The following is a 16,889-nucleotide window of genomic DNA, read 5'->3' on the forward strand; positions in this document are numbered from 1 at the left end:
CTTCTAAAGCACTGCCGCCTCTCCCTAATCCCACCCTTTTCCTGCCACCCTGTTCTACTCTCCCCAAGGCCCCCCACATCCCAGTCTCGCGCACTCTCTGCCCAATCCCACCCCTTTCCTGCCCCCGTCTACTTCACCCCCGCATCCCAGACACATGCACTCATTGCCCTATACCAAATCTCCTCCAGCCCATACACAGCGAACTTTGCCTCTTTCAGTCTTATCTGCATCACACACACTTTCAACCCTGATTAAGTGCACACAGGACAGCCTACCTGCATTACCACACAACACCTCCAGAATTTCTTCCTGCACACAACTACTCCCCTGTTACAGTGAAGTCAGAATCCACAGACTATACTCATGCACCCTGCCTACCTCTCCCCGCCTCTCTCCTCCTTGCATTCCCCGGAGTCATGCCGCCTACACGAAAAGCACATTAACACCACTAACACTGATAACAGCACACCACTTAAAAGTGCCCTGATCAATGCCCGCTCCCTATGTGCTCCTTAAGTGCACACGCTTCTCACATACACAACATTAGAAAACACCACCTAGACTTCCTTGCGGTCAAAGAGTCTTGGCTCCACAACTCAGCTGGTCCCTCCCTTTTACTTGCCATCCTACCAAGATAGTCAATTTTCAAAGCAGATCGGCCCGACAAACCACGAGGCGAGGTAGCCCTCATCGCTAAATCCTCACTGACGATTAAAGAAATCCTCGCCCCACCTCAATATGACTATGAAATGTTGCTGACTAAATTAACCCTGAATCCACAAATCACTATCAACCTCTTAGTTATTTACCAACAACCTATCTCTCAGTTCAGCCCAGAGTTAGATATCCTGTTATTCCTCTCACCGCTCATCAAACCTGCCACCAAGTTCATACTACTAGGCAATTTTAACCTTGACTTCAACGACCCCTCTGACACTAGAGCTACCTTTCTATTCAAAACTCTCTCTGAGATGAATATCTCTCAACAGGTCTCCGCCCGCACCAAATGGTGCACCTTACACTGGATCCATACACTAAACACCATGACCACTGTTACCACAACTACTCCCCTGCCCTGACCACTCACTGAGTTCTGCCAATCCTACATCACCACCCTCACCCGCAACACCCACAGACTCACAGATGATACCCTGGTTCCCTCACTACTTAAGCACCTATCCCACCACAAATCCACAGCCAATGACCCTCGAGCACTAGCCAAAGTGCTCAACTATCAGAACCCCAAAACCTGGCAAACATGCCAACTCCTGGTTCTCAGAGGAACTGATTTCACTCCGTAGGATTAGATGTGCCCTGGAGAAAACACCCCCACCCTGGCCAATATTGAAGCCTTCAATACGGAAGCTAAGACCTATAGAAAACACTCTTTTAGCCACCAAAGCAACTCCTTTTAACACCAGGATCTCCAAAGCTAGCTCCAATTCTAAACTCTCGCTATCCTCAAAAAGCTGGAAAACCTCTTTCTTACCATCTCTCGGGTACCCTTTGACAAGACCTGGTGCATGATCATCCAAACTACTCTTTCTAGTAACATTGATAAACTAAGAGACAAAATGTATCTAAAATACAACTTGGAACCAAACTTCCCTCCATAATGACACCAGCACCACACTCTGAACCTCTCACATATACCCAATTCAACTTCTCATCTATCAGTGTGGAAGAAGCTCTAAAAACCACCCAGCTCATCAAACCCACAAATGTCACAGAAGATACATTGTCAACCCACATTTACAAATTGTGCGTGGATACTCTTGCACCCACCATAACTGACATTATTAATTTTTTATTTGCTTCCAACACCATCCCTACCTGTCTCAAAGCAGCCTGGGTCTCCAATCTCGTTAATAAAACTTCCCTGGATCCAGCCCTCCCCACCAACTACTGACCAATCACCACAGTTCCCTTCCTTCTCGAAATTTTGGACCGTGTGGCCTACTGCCAGCTCCAGACCTTCCTTGAACAACATCACCTACTTGGCTCCGGACAATCTGGTTTTCGGCCCAAGCAAGCACAACACAGAAACAGCCTTCCTTTACCTCAAAATCAAATTTGACAGCTTCTGCTGCTTCTCAACCTCTCTGTTATTGACCTTGTTGACCATGATATCCTTTGTCAACACCTCAAAACACACTTCCACTTCTCTCAAGAGGTGGCATCCTTGATCAAGTCTTTTTTGAGCGAATGCACCTCCAGAGTCTTCATTGATGATGCTATTGCAGACCCCAGCCCTTCCCCGATTGGTGTCCCCAAGGTTCTTGCATTTCCCCAAGCCCCTAGAACATGTACACCAAGCCCCATCTCAAGTAATTATCCCCAAGACGTTGAGACTATTAACCAAACGTATAGCATCATCCAAAACTGGATGGCCTAATGCAACTTGTGTCTTAATGATGAGAAAACAGAACCTCTGATTGTGAGCTTACCCTTAAGCCTAAAAAATGGAGAGACTTCCTATTCCTCTTTCGCCATTCATGGACAAATCATTCAGGCCTTGAAGCATGTCAAGGCGCTTGGTGTTTATGTCGACTCTGAACTGAGTAGGTCCAAGCACATAATGCCTTGGCTACTTCCACTACCTACAAGGTGTGAAGGCATCATGAAGTAGACAATAGGTTTAAGGATTGGTCCATAAACATGAATTAACTCAAAGTGCAGGATGGATTAAGGCCTAACCTGCCCTATGCTAAGTTGGGATTTCCCTACCTAATGAAAACTAAGGATATTCTGTGTCAGGTAGTCCATAGCAAATGTCTGTTTGTGTCAAAACCTATATTTGCCCTCACCTCTAACTGTATACAATGTGTAGGGATTTCAGCATCAACATATGCAGTGTTCGAAATATAGTTCAAAGCTTCTTCCAACTCTTGGCTTGTGATCAGCGTTTCATTCCCCGAGTTCAAGAATAGTTCACTAAGCACAAGGGAATCTTCCAGCTTTTCAAAGCAACACAATTCCTTGGGACACTTCCCAGCTCTTCTGTTATTGTTACTTCTCACCAGCTCACATAAGTAGTTCAGTTTCTTGACTTCAAAGTCATATAAGAGTTGTTGTAGTTTAAACACAAGCTCCTTTATGGGTATTTTCAGTGGCTTTTCCATATAGGGCGGCACTCGGTCTAGGCGCAGTTGTCAGGTCACACAGTCTACCCATTACAGGTCATGCAACCTATAACCCTTCTTTGCTGCTTTACCCTCACCACTAGGCCACTGCTTCAACTTGACAGTGATGCATGCTTTATTCACCCGTGTCACACTCGCCTGACACTGTACCATGGTTTGGTGAGCCACCATGCACTTGTTAGACTTTCTTGTATTCTTCTTGCTCTTGCCAATGCATATTTCCTCATAACATACAGTTCCTGGAATTCTCTTAGCTTTGGCCAATGCTCATTTTCCAATGTAATACAGTTCCTTGAATTCTCTTGACTTGTGCCAATGCTTGTTTCCCCATATCATACAATTCTTTGAATTCTCTTGGCTTTGACCAAGGTTCGATTTCTCATACAATACATCTCTTTGTACTCTCTTGGCTTTAGCCAATACTTGTTTCTCCACTAATACAGTCCCTGATATTTGGAAGATTTGCAAACTTTCTTTCAATCTGATTGGTATTCAAAAGTACTCAAACTTGCTTTTATTCAAATCAGTGTTCCAAAGTGTTCAAATTTGCTTTCACTCCAATTGGTATTCAAAAGTACTTCCTTTGAATTCTCTTATAATATAGTTCTTTGTATCATACAGATTTGCAAACTTTCTGTTACTCCGATCAATATTCAAAGTGCTCAATCTGTTTTTCACTCCATTTGGTATTCAAAAGTACTTACATTTGCTTTCACTCAAATGGGTATTCATATAAATGTGTGCTTCTGTTCAAGTCAATTTGCATTACTTGTTTCATATGTTCGCCTGCCAGCCCGGTGTCCACCCCTTCTTGGTACACTCACCGGTCAGAGTTTATGGTTTTCCTGTGAGGTACTATGCCTACACAAGTCCTTCCCTTCCTGTGCATTACCTCGCCTATTCTCCTAAGTGCTTTCCGTGGCTACTCTTACCGAGTGATGCTCCTCCTGCAGCTCGGGACTCACATGACTGCTTTGCTTGGTCACGCCAGTCTCCCTCTTGCGGTTTGTCACCAGCCTCCAGTGTCCTTCAGCTTCGCTTCCCGCTGCATGAACTCTGCATCTTCCAAAGGGTCTTGAGCGCTCTGCTTGCGACACCGCTGCACCAGAGAGGTCTGCTTGCACCCAGCAGTTTGTCACCCTGCTTCCACAGCTGACTCAAATTCCACCATGAATCCGGCTTTTATAGTTCCTGCAACTATGATTGGTCTGAAAAGGACTAGACCGCTCACTATTGAAACAGTAGTCCTGTCTTACTTGTGATGTCCTCCTCCTCGTGTCACTACACACCTGAGGCTGGTATGTGTGCGCGTTAATAAAACGAGGATCTCTCTCTCTAGATGGTCTCTTCCTTGTCCCAGTGCTGCATCAATGTGTCTTGGGGAATGTTTTAAGGGAAGACCAGGGAAATTGCTGACAATAGCCGATAAAGGCTTGAGGGATAGAGGGTTCATTATGAAAAGGAAATGGGGGATACCATGTCTCATCTAAGGATGCCCTCTCTCCATTCTCCATGTTTCCTCTGCCCAGGTGATCCTCCCTCGCATATCCACCCCAAGGGGCAGGATTCAAGAGCGGTGGCCTTTCTTGGCCACTGAAGAGGAGGATAATGAGGGAAAAGAAGTGAGGACGACCTCAGGTACCTCACAACGGCCAAACCTATTGCTGTGAGCAAAGAATTCCTCTCCCCAACAAACTGCCTGACACTCGCTTGAGCAATTATTGGCAGCAAATTGGACTACTGCAGCGCCCTTTTCACTGGTACCTCTGCCAAGAACTTAGCTAAGCTACAACGCCTACAAAACAATGCCCTAAGAACGGCTCTGGGTCTGAAGCTGTCTGACTACATTTCAGACATGAGACTCAACGCCCATTGGCTGCCAATACGCTTGTGATCGTGCACACTTGCGTCGACAACGATTCTCCTTCCTACATCAATTCGCAAAACTCATCTAAGACCCTGTTGTGCTCCCATCACTCCTCCGTCTGCCTCATTCTCCAAACCCCCAGATTTAAACACAAATGAGCAGGCAGCTCCAGCTGCTGTGTCACAGCTCCTACTTTGTGGAACTCACTTCCTGACTACATCAAAAATGAACCGTCTTAACCCACCTTTAGAAAACTCCTGAAAACGTAGCTGTGTGACAAATATGACTACGCTGTACCTTTGATGTGTCAAGTAACCTTACTTTGTTCTGTAACCTTACTTTACCTGTGCTCACCTTCCTATTATGAACAAGCTCTGTGAGTTCTCTGGGTCTGTGTACTAAAGAAATGTAATAAATAAATTAAGCATTGGTCTGGCATTTATTTCAATTTAGTTTCATCGTAACTTTTCTCAAAGGCGAGCAAGGCAGGGGTGTTGGCGTGCAGGGCAATTTGCATACAATATTATTAAAACAGATGCAGTTCAGTCTAAGCAAACAAGATAACCGGGGGACCCCCGTAGTACAATAGTATTACATTTGTATATAAAGAAAGATGAACCAAAGCCAGGCCTTGAACTGTATCCAGAAGAGGTGATAGTTTGAAATGATACCTAGCGAGGCGGCAGTGAATGACAAAACTCAGGGCCATGCCAGATAGGCAACGTGATGAGGGATTTAGCAAAAAATCTCAAGGCTGAGTAAATCACAACTGCTTAGCCCCCTGGTTCCTCCTTGAGTTTTCAGCTTGTCAGCGAGGCCGCCAGGAGCTACCAGCAGGTACTACCCGATGGTCTAGAAACGTGATCTTCAATTGTATGTACACTGGAAACGGAAGCCCAGTGCAGCAGTTTCAACATCAGTATAATTTGATCCAACTGACATGACCCCACTGCCTGTCTGGTAGTTTAAGGAAGTACCATCTACAGGGGAGCGAGGATACATTCTGGAAAGCCAGCCAAGAAACATGCCAGTGTCCATCATGGAAATAACCATGGCCTGGACCAGAGTTCTAAGGTCAGAGGAAGCAACCTAATGGCAGATAGACCGGCTGGTAAAAAGATGGAAATGAGCAGAGATTTCCAAATTCTGGCTTTCCAAACATTGTCTGTTGTCAGCGAGGCCGCCAGGAGCTACCAGCAGGTACTACCCGATGGTCTAGAAACGTGATCTTCAATTGTATGTACACTGGAAACGGAAGCCCAGTGCAGCAGTTTCAACATCAGTATAATTTGATCCAACTGACATGACCCCACTGCCTGTCTGGTAGTTTAAGGAAGTACCATCTACAGGGGAGCGAGGATACATTCTGGAAAGCCAGCCAAGAAACATGCCAGTGTCCATCATGGAAATAACCATGGCCTGGACCAGAGTTCTAAGGTCAGAGGAAGCAACCTAATGGCAGATAGACCGGCTGGTAAAAAGATGGAACTGAGCAGAGATTTCCAAATTCTGGCTTTCCAAACATTGTCTGTTGGGAATCGCAACAAAAGTCGGGCAATTCGGTAGAATTGGGCCGGAGAATGGGCAATCCTGTCAGTAGCCAGGTCCTAACGTTTAGTTTATGGTTCACCTGATCCAGTCCCTAAGAGTAAAATCTGCTCGCGTCTTCAGTCCATCCACACAAAATAAATTTGAATACATCGAATCCAAATCCGAGTTTACTGAGTTGTTATCCTAAAAACCTGGTGTGGTTGAGACTCGCATGGAATGGACTTTGAGAGTCCTGCAAATTATTCCTCACCTCTAGCTATACTAAATATTGATTACTCCTTTATTCATTGTTTAAACATAAACAATTGCACATTAATATCCATAAGCAATTAATCAGCTTCTACATAGAGCACAAAATCAACGTATAGAATACTCCAGTGTTACTCATTTTGTATGCAATACTAGCAAATATATATGAATCCTACACCATGTAACGTGACCCCCATAATATGAGCTGAGTTTGGATGAGATGCCCTTCTCCAGTTCTCTATGAAGATAATGAGGTTTCCATAGTTTCCTGGCCGAATGGCAGGATTGTGTGCATGCATAGGTACATTGTCAGCAAATAACATCTCCCAGGCACACCTTATATTTGACTTGTTTTTATGGTGGCAATGCCAAAAAGGCATTGTTTTTGAAAAGGACCAGTTTTACAATTGAATGATGTGCCAACACGTTTCATCCAAACACAACCGCTTCTTCAGTACAAATAATTGATGATTGTTGCAAACATAAAAACATGAATGGAAGTCTAAAAGAAATTGATTAAACATTTTTTTGAAAGAAGTCTCACATTTAAAAAATCCTTTAATCATAATTATTAAGTTGAGTTCGTAAATTGTTGTCTGTAGTGTGTACCGCGTTCAAATTGTCACATATGTTATCTATTTTAATCTTCTGTTCTGCTTCCATGGCTCTTCCAAATGTGTTCCTTACTACAGTAATCCAGTCTCCCCTTGTTCCTTCCTTCCTTTCTCTCCCTCTCCTCCTGTCCCCATCTGGTTGCCTCACTTCCTCTTTCCTTGTCTTTTTGCTCTCTCTGCCGCCCTTTCTTCCTTGTCCTTCTAGTCCTTTCTGTATGCCTGGCACCCCTCCTCCTGATGTGTTGGCTGTGTTTTCCATTTCTTGGTAATTCTTGGTTTTCCTCTCTCGGAAGTCCTTCTTCCTTCTCTTGGTTCTCTTTAGTTTAGGTGAGGGTTACATTTGATGATTTGAGATATTTTTCCACTAGCATTATTCTTTCCCTTGAGATATGCCGATTGATGTAGACTGCAAAGAAATGCAACCTTTTTTAACACTGATTTTCTATGTTTTCTTCACGATTTTCTTTTTGCACTTCCTTACTTCTTTCCTACACCCTCCTGTGCCATCCACCCCTCTCTCCCTTTCTCTCTTTTTCCTGCTTAATACCTTACCGCCTTTATTTCTCCCCACTCTTCCTTTTCTGGTCTCTTTCTTCTTGCTGACTTTTGTCTCCTGGGCCCCCACTCCCTGGTTCTCTCCTTGCCCATCTCTTCTGTACCTCTTTCTGACATTCTCTTGTCTCTTTCCCTCTCTTTCCACATTCTCTCGTGCTCCTGTTCGCTCACACTCTTCTCTCTTCTGCTTCTCTTTCTCTACTGTTCTTCTCCCTTTGACTCTTCCTCTCTGCCCTTCTCTTTCTTTATTCTCCCCTTTTTCCCTCTTCCCTTGCTCTTTTTGTCTGCCCCACTTCTCTTCCTCCTGCTTCCCTGTCTTGGCTCTCTTGCCCTCTTCTCTTTATTTTTTGCTTCCTCTTTCCTTTCTGTTTTTTCCCTAGTTCTGGATGTCTGCCTTGGTGACCACCATCCCAGTACCCTGCGGGGCCTTCATGCCCGTCTTTGTCATTGGTAAGTTTGAAGCATTTGAAGTTCCCGCCCTCTCCCTGGAACATGATTGTGAGTTTATTGCAGGGCCCATGAGTGCCTCAGGACTTGGGCCTTGCATGATTTCAGACTGCATGGAAAGACGGCCATGAATAGACAACAGCAGACTTACAACCAAAGCATTTCCGGTAACATTAGGAAAAGAAAACCTATTAAGATTAGATAAGTGTAGTTCAATAGTTATATTTTTCCAAAACGTATTCGATGATCGAGAACGCTAATATCTCTCTGTTGGTATACAATGTGAATTGGCTTCTATTTTTGACAAGAACTTGGTCTTTAAGTCCTAGCATGCACCAGCTCTTTCAACTTGCCAAAGTTTATTCGAGTCGTGTTTTAGGGGTCATTAAGAGCTTTGACTCCAAGTCCCAGAATTCAGCGCTGTCTGAGGTATTCTCTTTGTCCTGTCTCACAAGGGCTCTACCATCCAAGTTGCATGATTCAATCCTTCTCAGCTCTGTCTCATGTGGCAGTACTAACGTTTACTGCAGCATGCGTGTCACAGCACCCCCTTACCTGGAAGTCTGTTCCTCCTCCCTGATTTGGCGGCATTCTCCCCGGTGATGTCTGGGAGGTCCAGGGGTGGACTGGGAGCCAAAAGTAGCCCTGGAAATGTTATTTTTTTTTTTAAAGTGGTCCCATATTACAGCTTGTGAGCAAATGTAGCGAGCAAGGCCAATAATTCTAAGAAGGACTTCGGGGTCTCTGCTCAAATTATTTTAAAGCAAATTAGACCATGTATTGAGATTACGTAGTTAAACATGTTTCAAAGTAATATGGGGATGGAGCAGAGATGTAGGAAAGGGCTTACAGTGACTCGGAAAGAGGAGCAGAAAACCAGTGTGCCCACAAAAAAGAAGTCCATGGTGTAGAGGCCTACCAATGGCAACTCATATCAGCAGCTTCCAGACATGGAGGCTGCCATGTTGCCGTTGGCATTCTGGGGTGGGAGAACTGAGGCGCTCTTCCATGCATTCACAGTGCTGTTGCGCAGAGCAATGTCCAGGCTGGAATTGAGCCTCGCTTTCCTGGCAGTTCTAACAAAAGCACTTGCGCGACACAGTGCATTGCATCACAATCCTCTTTGCTCCTCTAGTGGTGATTATGCCGGTTAGTCCAGTTTCACATTGTGTAGAGAAGCAGATGTACATGTCAGTCATGGGCCCCACCCCCACACCTCCGTCATATTGGAAGAACAGCAAGAAAGCACTGTGTATGACACCCGGGATCGTCCCAATACTGCACCGAAGATATGAAAGACGTTATGCGCTCAGACAACCGTACCAAATGGACCCTTGCACTGATGTGGTAGAAGGAAGTTTGCAGACACCACTGAACATAGAAGATCCATAAATAAAATCTGACAGGTGTAAAGTAATGCCATGAAGAGAAGAGACAATGGCACACTGAAAGGATATGCAAATACATAAAGAAAGAAGATGACACTGAAGTAACAAAGTAAATGAACATGTGGATACGAAGAAATCATATACACCAAGAAGAGGAGAAAAGATGCAGTAGATGTATGTACGCAGAAAAGCAAGGTAGATGAGACATATATAAGCTTGCTACAGTAGAAAATATAATGCGGGTAAAGCAGCCATGATGGGAAGATGGTTGTCGGTTTCATATAATATTAAGTTAAAAACCTTAAGGAAAAAGACCAAGGCTGCAGCGCGGACAGGCACTGAAATACAATTGATCGCAAGAACGAAGAATTTTTGTTTGGCCAAGGATCAGGAATGCCATAGTGTGAAGCAACTGCAAGGTACAAAACGAGTCAAAGAGGATAAACCATGTACGTAAGACATATTTCTCTTAGATTAGGCAAAGGAGTAAACATTTGCGAGTGCCAAGTATTGGACAATTGAAGATGCAGAAAACATACGCAAGATGGAGTAACCAAGTCGCGAGAAGTCAAGAAGAGTAATAGCACCCAGTAGAATTCAATCAAATAGCACTAAATAGGAGAACAAAAATTGACAAATCATTTTCTCCTCACTCGTTTTGCAAGACCAGAAAACAAGGCCTGTTCATAACGCTCCAAATGAAGATAGGAATGTACCTTCACTCCCTTAAACTTCTGGAGAAGAGAACAGTCAGCATGGTCAACTACAAAGAAGAGGCCTTGGCGTAGGGCCTAACTGATGAGAGATGGTAGGCTAATTGGCCAAGTGGGCAGTTGTCTGATGTTGTTCTCCGAACCTGGGTTTTGTTTTGCTTACATGCTGCTAACGAGCCGAATGTCCAAGGTTGTAAGAGAGTGCCAACCAATCAGGATGGCCTATGCAATGAGGGACTAAACATTGTTGCAGAAGCCAATCCGCTGCTGTTATTCTACTATCATCTGTATTATACGTAGTTAGAGGTTGTTCAAGGCGTGCCTATTTGATATGGGGCAGCCAATAATGTTGCTAACAACTAAATAAGCTAGAGGTATATATTTTCCCTTAACCTATCGCTCTGGCCGATAGGTATTTGCTATTTGCCACATAGGATGACATCATAGCTGACGTATATTGAGGTATAAAGCCTTTGTGTAACTGAAATGTGTTTGAGAGTGCGTAAGCTACGACTTGTTTGTGCTTGCCAGATTTCCCTACTTTATTGAACTGATAATGAAGTAGTACTTTGCCATATTCTTCGAGAATGTCTGGTTATTTGGACCCAAAATTAGTTATTTTGGTAATTCCGTCCAGCACTTAATATGCTCCAGGTGCCACTGCACATTTTGGTAGTGGTGCGGATGATTCAAGATCCAGACCCTCAGATTCTTGATGTCTTCAACCATCAGCCGGAAGACTGAAGTTTCCTATAGAGAGCGGAAGAAAAAAGACAAACAGCAAATTTATCCTTTAAAGGAGTCAAAAGCAGCAATGGGCTATGCTAATCCAAGATAAGCGCCCCCGCTTATAATAGTGAGGATAACATGGAAGAGAGCAAAATTAAGGAGGGAAATATGTCTACACGCGATATACATAAAGAGCATGATCAAAGAAAGGACATACAGATAAAGATAGAAGAGGAAGCTAAGAGACAAAAAAGCGACAAAGACAGAGCTAGTCGAGTGACAACAGTACAGAACGAATGGATGGTAGGACAGATACTACTCAAATTAGACAAAACGGTATTGACAATGTCAAAGAAAGAGACAAACAGGAAAAGGAACGAGAAAGGTAAATAAAGAGGAGATAGAAAAAGAGAGGAAGTGAAAGGAAGAACGAAGAAGGTATGAAGAGAGCAGAAAATAGAAAGGAGGAGGAGAAATGTAATGAAATAGAAGCACAGAGATTGAAAGAACATAGTTTGCAAAGAAGGCAAGAGGAAGAAGAGAAAAGGGAGGTGGGAAGAAGAAATGAGAAGGAGTAGGGGATAAAGGGATCACAAAGTAGATCACATAGTTAATAGATGTATGATACCAATTGAAGCACACGAACGATGGGAAGAAGAGAGACAGTCACAAAAGCCCTGCAGGGAGCTGTAAGGGATAACGAGGATACAGACATGGGCTGATGAGCATGCGGCAGAAGGCATAGGGAAAATAATTGGGGATTTATATAGGCAAATGAGGAAGAAAGATGCTTATGAGACCAGAGGCAGCATCGTAGGATCTCCACTGAAAGAAACGGGAGAAAGATCGGATGATGTAATGATTGACCAGCATAGAATGCTGTGCTTAAGTAGACTAGATCTTAATGATGAGTAAAGGGATAACAGTCACACCAGTTGGGGTATAATGATGTCAGACGAAGAAAGGGAAGAAAATTAAGGAGCGCAAAGAGAAGGCGCATGCAGATTTTCGATGGATCCAGATGTAGGAAAATGGGTAAAGTGGTCAGACTTAAAAGTCCCAATAGAAAAATACCAGAACATATACTATATTCTGAACGACCACCAGCACGTTTGTGCAGAGCTGGGGATATATTGCTGCCTTATGCAAGTAGATTAAGGTCACTGCCAGGACGAAGACGAACGGGGGGAACTAACCCCACCTGGAAGACAAGGAATGTAGGTGGGTACGATTGTGGATCAGGATTTACACAATTTCCATTATTATAGAAAGAGGGAGGACGACCATGATATATACCATGGCCACAAATGGATAAGGAACATTTTAAATGTAAATTACCTAGTTTGAGTGCAGGTGCTGGAAACTCGACCTATTAGTTACAAAGAATGACAGCTGGAATAACTTGAGCAGTGGGTGACGTAAAAGGCAAACTAGCAGCTATACTAGGGGAGAGAGCTAACAACATTTGGAGATGAGCAGGATATGCGAGTGTGAAAGCACAAAACACGACACATGACAGAGCACCATTTAATAATTGCAGAACAGGTATATGGAGGGCACTTAGAGTACAATATCGTGACACATCAGACATCGATGCAATTAGGACACAGAAAATGGGTGAGATTGAAGATCATGTTGCTTTTATTCAGGAGATTCAAGAACATTGGTGTCTTGAGTTGAGAGAACCATGTGATAAAACAGTAACATTATTTGATCGTATTCTTTGTCATTGACTGCCTAAGCCAGTTCAACAGCAAATGAAGAAACCGGTAAGGATGGAAGCAAAGCCATGGCCAGGAATACAGTTGACTATCGTACATCATTGATAATTACAAGAGAAGAATTAGAAAAAAAGATGAGAATAGAAAGCAGGAGGAAACAAAGTTAGTCCAGAAAAAGTTGTCAACGTTTGCCATACAAGATGCAGTATTGGCAAGTGCCACACAACAGTTAGTCAGCACAGCCAAGCAATGCAGGGTACCCTATAGATCAGGATGGGTAACAGTTTTGGCCATGAGTTAGAGGGAATGGACCTAGATGACGAAGCAGATTTCAAAACTCTCAGAGGGGGAGGAGGATTAATGAGGACAACCTTAGCAATGTTGGAATTGTGGGAGGACAGGACATATAACATGTGCATATAGGAATAGAGGGAACATGCAACAGAACTGGCAAACTCCGAGAGGGGGATGGGCTATTCTCCACAGTATAATACAGAATAGCAGGAGTATTATGCCCAAGATCAAACGCAGTATCAGACGCGTGCCACAAATACAGCAAACGCAGCAGATTCTGCTGCAAACACAGATGCCACAAGGGCAACCTGAGCAAGCGCCTATGCAAACGCATCAAGTACAGACACAAAAGCCACAGTATGCTCCGATGCAACAAGCAATGGTGCCACAATGGAAAGTGAATACGGAAGCCCCACAAGTACCCACACCTAGGATAGGGAGTGTGACAGTAGTGGGAGGATATCGTTTCACAGGTACAGGGATGAATTTATACCCACAATAGGAAAGCTCACAGAGCAACTTGATGTGTTCAGTACTAGCTGTGACACTAGACCAACAAGAGAAACCCAGGGTCAGGATAACAATAGGAGGAAAGACATTTTTGTTGCTTGTAGACACTGAAGCAACTTGTTCCTGTGTTCGAGAGGTTAAGTACCCAATGTCTGGAATTGCCATGAATGCACAGGGATTATCTGGGATACGAGTTTGGTTCCTTTTACTGACAAATTACCACTTTCCATAGGAGGACATGCCGTGTCTATGCCACTAATGTGTTCATAGCAGACACCATCTAACATATTAAGACGTGACTTGATGACAAGACTAAACATGAAGAAATCTTTCACTGACAAAGGGATAGTGTGCTCCACTTCAGGCATACACTACATAAATGTAAGAGAATTTATATTAGCATTTTGAAGGATTCGAAGAATTAAAAAGGGCGATTTGTACAGTCCCTGTGTTAGGGAAACTGGACTTGAGGAGTTGTACTTATTCTCATATTCAAATGGATGTGATGACAGCAGTTCTTGCAAACAAAACGACATTAGGACATGGACATAAACCATTACCCTAATATAGTGGGATTCTAGGCTCAGAAATGAAAGGGCATTACCCTTTTAAACAAGCGTTAGCTGCTTTCGCGATTGAAAAAGCTGCAAGTATTACAATAGGGTGTTAAATGACACTATTCATAGAGCCCTCCTCATATGCCATTTTAGAGAAACCCAAAAGCACATTGACTTTGCAAAGAGCGCCAGGGTATGAAGTGATTATTTTGAACCCAGCAATCAAAGTTGTTAGATGTAGAGTAGATCCAGCGACATTTGTAGCACAACCAGTAGGGAAGGACAAATATGTACATGACTGCACAACGTATACTGAGTTCTATGATGACTTTCCCATTTTAGACAAAATGCTCTCAGATGAGGTGGCGGGGGGGTGTCCTATTCATTGACAGTTCTTCAAAAATTGACCTAACAACAGGAGAAAGACCTACTGGATCAGCAGTAGTAAAGTTAAACCATGATGGTGAATTTGAAGTAGTAACAAGTGCAATACTGCCTTCACATTGCTCAGCAGAGGCTGCAGAATTAGTGGCGCTTATCGATATATCGAGATATGAGGATGAGGAAGTGATGGTGTACTCTGACTCCTGCTATGTGACGTTAACCGTTCACGCATGGTTGTCACATTGAAAAAGGAGGGGATTCCTCCATGCAGGTGGCACATCAGTTCAACATGCAGTGCTTTTGACCATATTGGCACTGGTGCTCCAGCCTTGGTCTATTTCTGTAATCACTCTTTCGCCACAGGAACTTTTCCCCTCTCCCCTTAAGCACTTCCTTGTGCAACCCCCCTCATGTAGCTGTCTGCCGATCCTGCCTGCCCAGCAAACTATCGCCCAATCTCCATCAGCCCTTTCCTGGGCAAACTCTTGGAAAATCTGGCCATCTCCCAGCTTACTTTCCGCATTGAATCTGTTGGTTGTCTCCATGACCATCCGTCTGGCTTCAGAGCTGCCAGAGGCATGGAAACTGTTCTCCTAAACACCGTGAAGATCTGATCTCTAACCTTGATTGCAGCATTCCTTCTATCCTCATCCTCTTTGATCTTTCCTCTGCTTTCAACGTGGACAACCACGCCATCCTGATCAATCGACTCTGTGAGGACCTGGGCATCACGATCAGGCCATGGAGTGGCTGACTTCCTTCTTCTTGGAGTGCCCCACCCAGGTCCAACTTGGTCCCCTTCTCTCTGCCACCTCTCTCTCTACCTGTGGTGTTCCCCAGGGCTTTATCCTCTTACCCTGGTTTTTCAACCTCTACCTGGCCTCTATGGCCCTCCTGATCTCTACCTTCTCTTTTAGCCTTCATTGTTATGCGGATGACAATCGGCTTTCCTTCATGCTCCCCTCAGCCTCCTCTCCTCTCTCGCTCATGCCTGACTGTCTATCCACAATTCAGGATTGGTGCACCTCCAGCGATCTTTGGGACATCTGCCCCTGCTTTCCCTCTCTCATTCTGCCCACTCGCCTTTGGCCCTCTTCTTTCGCCTTCCTGCTAGACAAAAAACCTTTGTGTCATCTTTGAATCCACTCTCTCTTTCTCTCCTCACATCTCGGATGTTGCCAAGAAGTCCCACTACCAGCTGCACCTCCTCAAAGGGACTCTTCCTTTTCTCACTTCCCCCCAGAAGCACACTGTCTCCAGAGCTCTGGTTCTCTCTGGGCTGGACTACTGCAACAGCCTCTTTCTCAATCTGCCTTCCTCCACTCTCCGCCTTTTGCAACTAATCAGGAACAGAACTGCAAAACTTATCCTTGGCTTCACGCCCAGGGACTGTATCTCTCCAGCCCTGAAATATCTCCACTGGCTGCTGGTGGCTGCAAGGATCAAGTTCAAGACCCTTTGCATTGTCTACAAGGCTTTCTGGGGTCAGGGCCCTCACTACATCCAACGCTCTCTTCCAAAATACCTTCCTGTTGAGCCTTTCACTCAGCCACCTCCAACTCTCTAAGGGTTAGACGCTTCTCCAGGCAGAGAGTGGGGGGTAGATCTCCCTCCTCTGCAGGTACCTCCTTCTGGAATGGCCTTCCTGCCCTTCTCAAACTTGAGCAAGACCACCTGAAGTTCTAGAAGCAGTTCAAAACATTTCTCTTCTCCTCTGCTTTCTCTCTCTCCCTCCCATGCTGACCTACCTGACCTACCTGTCTGCTGTATCGACTGGTTGCTTGGCTACCCTCAGAGTCTCACTGGGTACCAGCCTCTTTCTTCATCAGTCACTCTTGTACTGCTTCTGGGCCTACCACACACGTAGGTGCTCTAATTGTAACCCTACAGTCCCTTGTTCTACTTGCACTACTTGCACTACCCAGAGCCACGCTGCCCTGGCTGCACTCACTCAAAGCATTGCTGCCCTGTTTTCCCCTCCCCTCTGCCTTGCACTTCCCCCTCCTTTCCCCTTGTACTTCTCCTTCTCGCACTTGCACGATCTGAATGGCACAGGACCCTCATTCCGAGTTTGGAGGTAAATATCGTCCCTTACCGGCATGGCGCAAATAGCGTGTCCGAGCTGGCAGCAGCCCGCTAATAGAGGACTATTACGACTTCGCAGGCA

General features: G+C 44.6%; 1 protein-coding gene across 3 annotated transcripts in view; it reads left to right on the top strand.

The window, feature by feature from the left end:
• CLCN2 (chloride voltage-gated channel 2) overlaps nucleotides 1-16,889 on the top strand; it is a 1,173,779-nt gene that overhangs the window by 906,915 nt on the left and 249,975 nt on the right. For all 3 annotated transcript variants that reach the window (XM_069618787.1, XM_069618789.1, XM_069618788.1), the window contains exon 13: nucleotides 8,360-8,429. In XM_069618787.1, the coding sequence (XP_069474888.1) occupies nucleotides 8,360-8,429 (70 nt within the window). The remainder of the gene's footprint in view (nucleotides 1-8,359; nucleotides 8,430-16,889) is intronic.

The sequence above is a fragment of the Ambystoma mexicanum genome, chromosome 10 (genome assembly GCF_040938575.1).
Source record: "Ambystoma mexicanum isolate Mex_15411 chromosome 10, UKY_AmexF1_1, whole genome shotgun sequence".
In the NCBI taxonomy this organism is placed as follows: Eukaryota; Metazoa; Chordata; class Amphibia; order Caudata; family Ambystomatidae; genus Ambystoma; species Ambystoma mexicanum.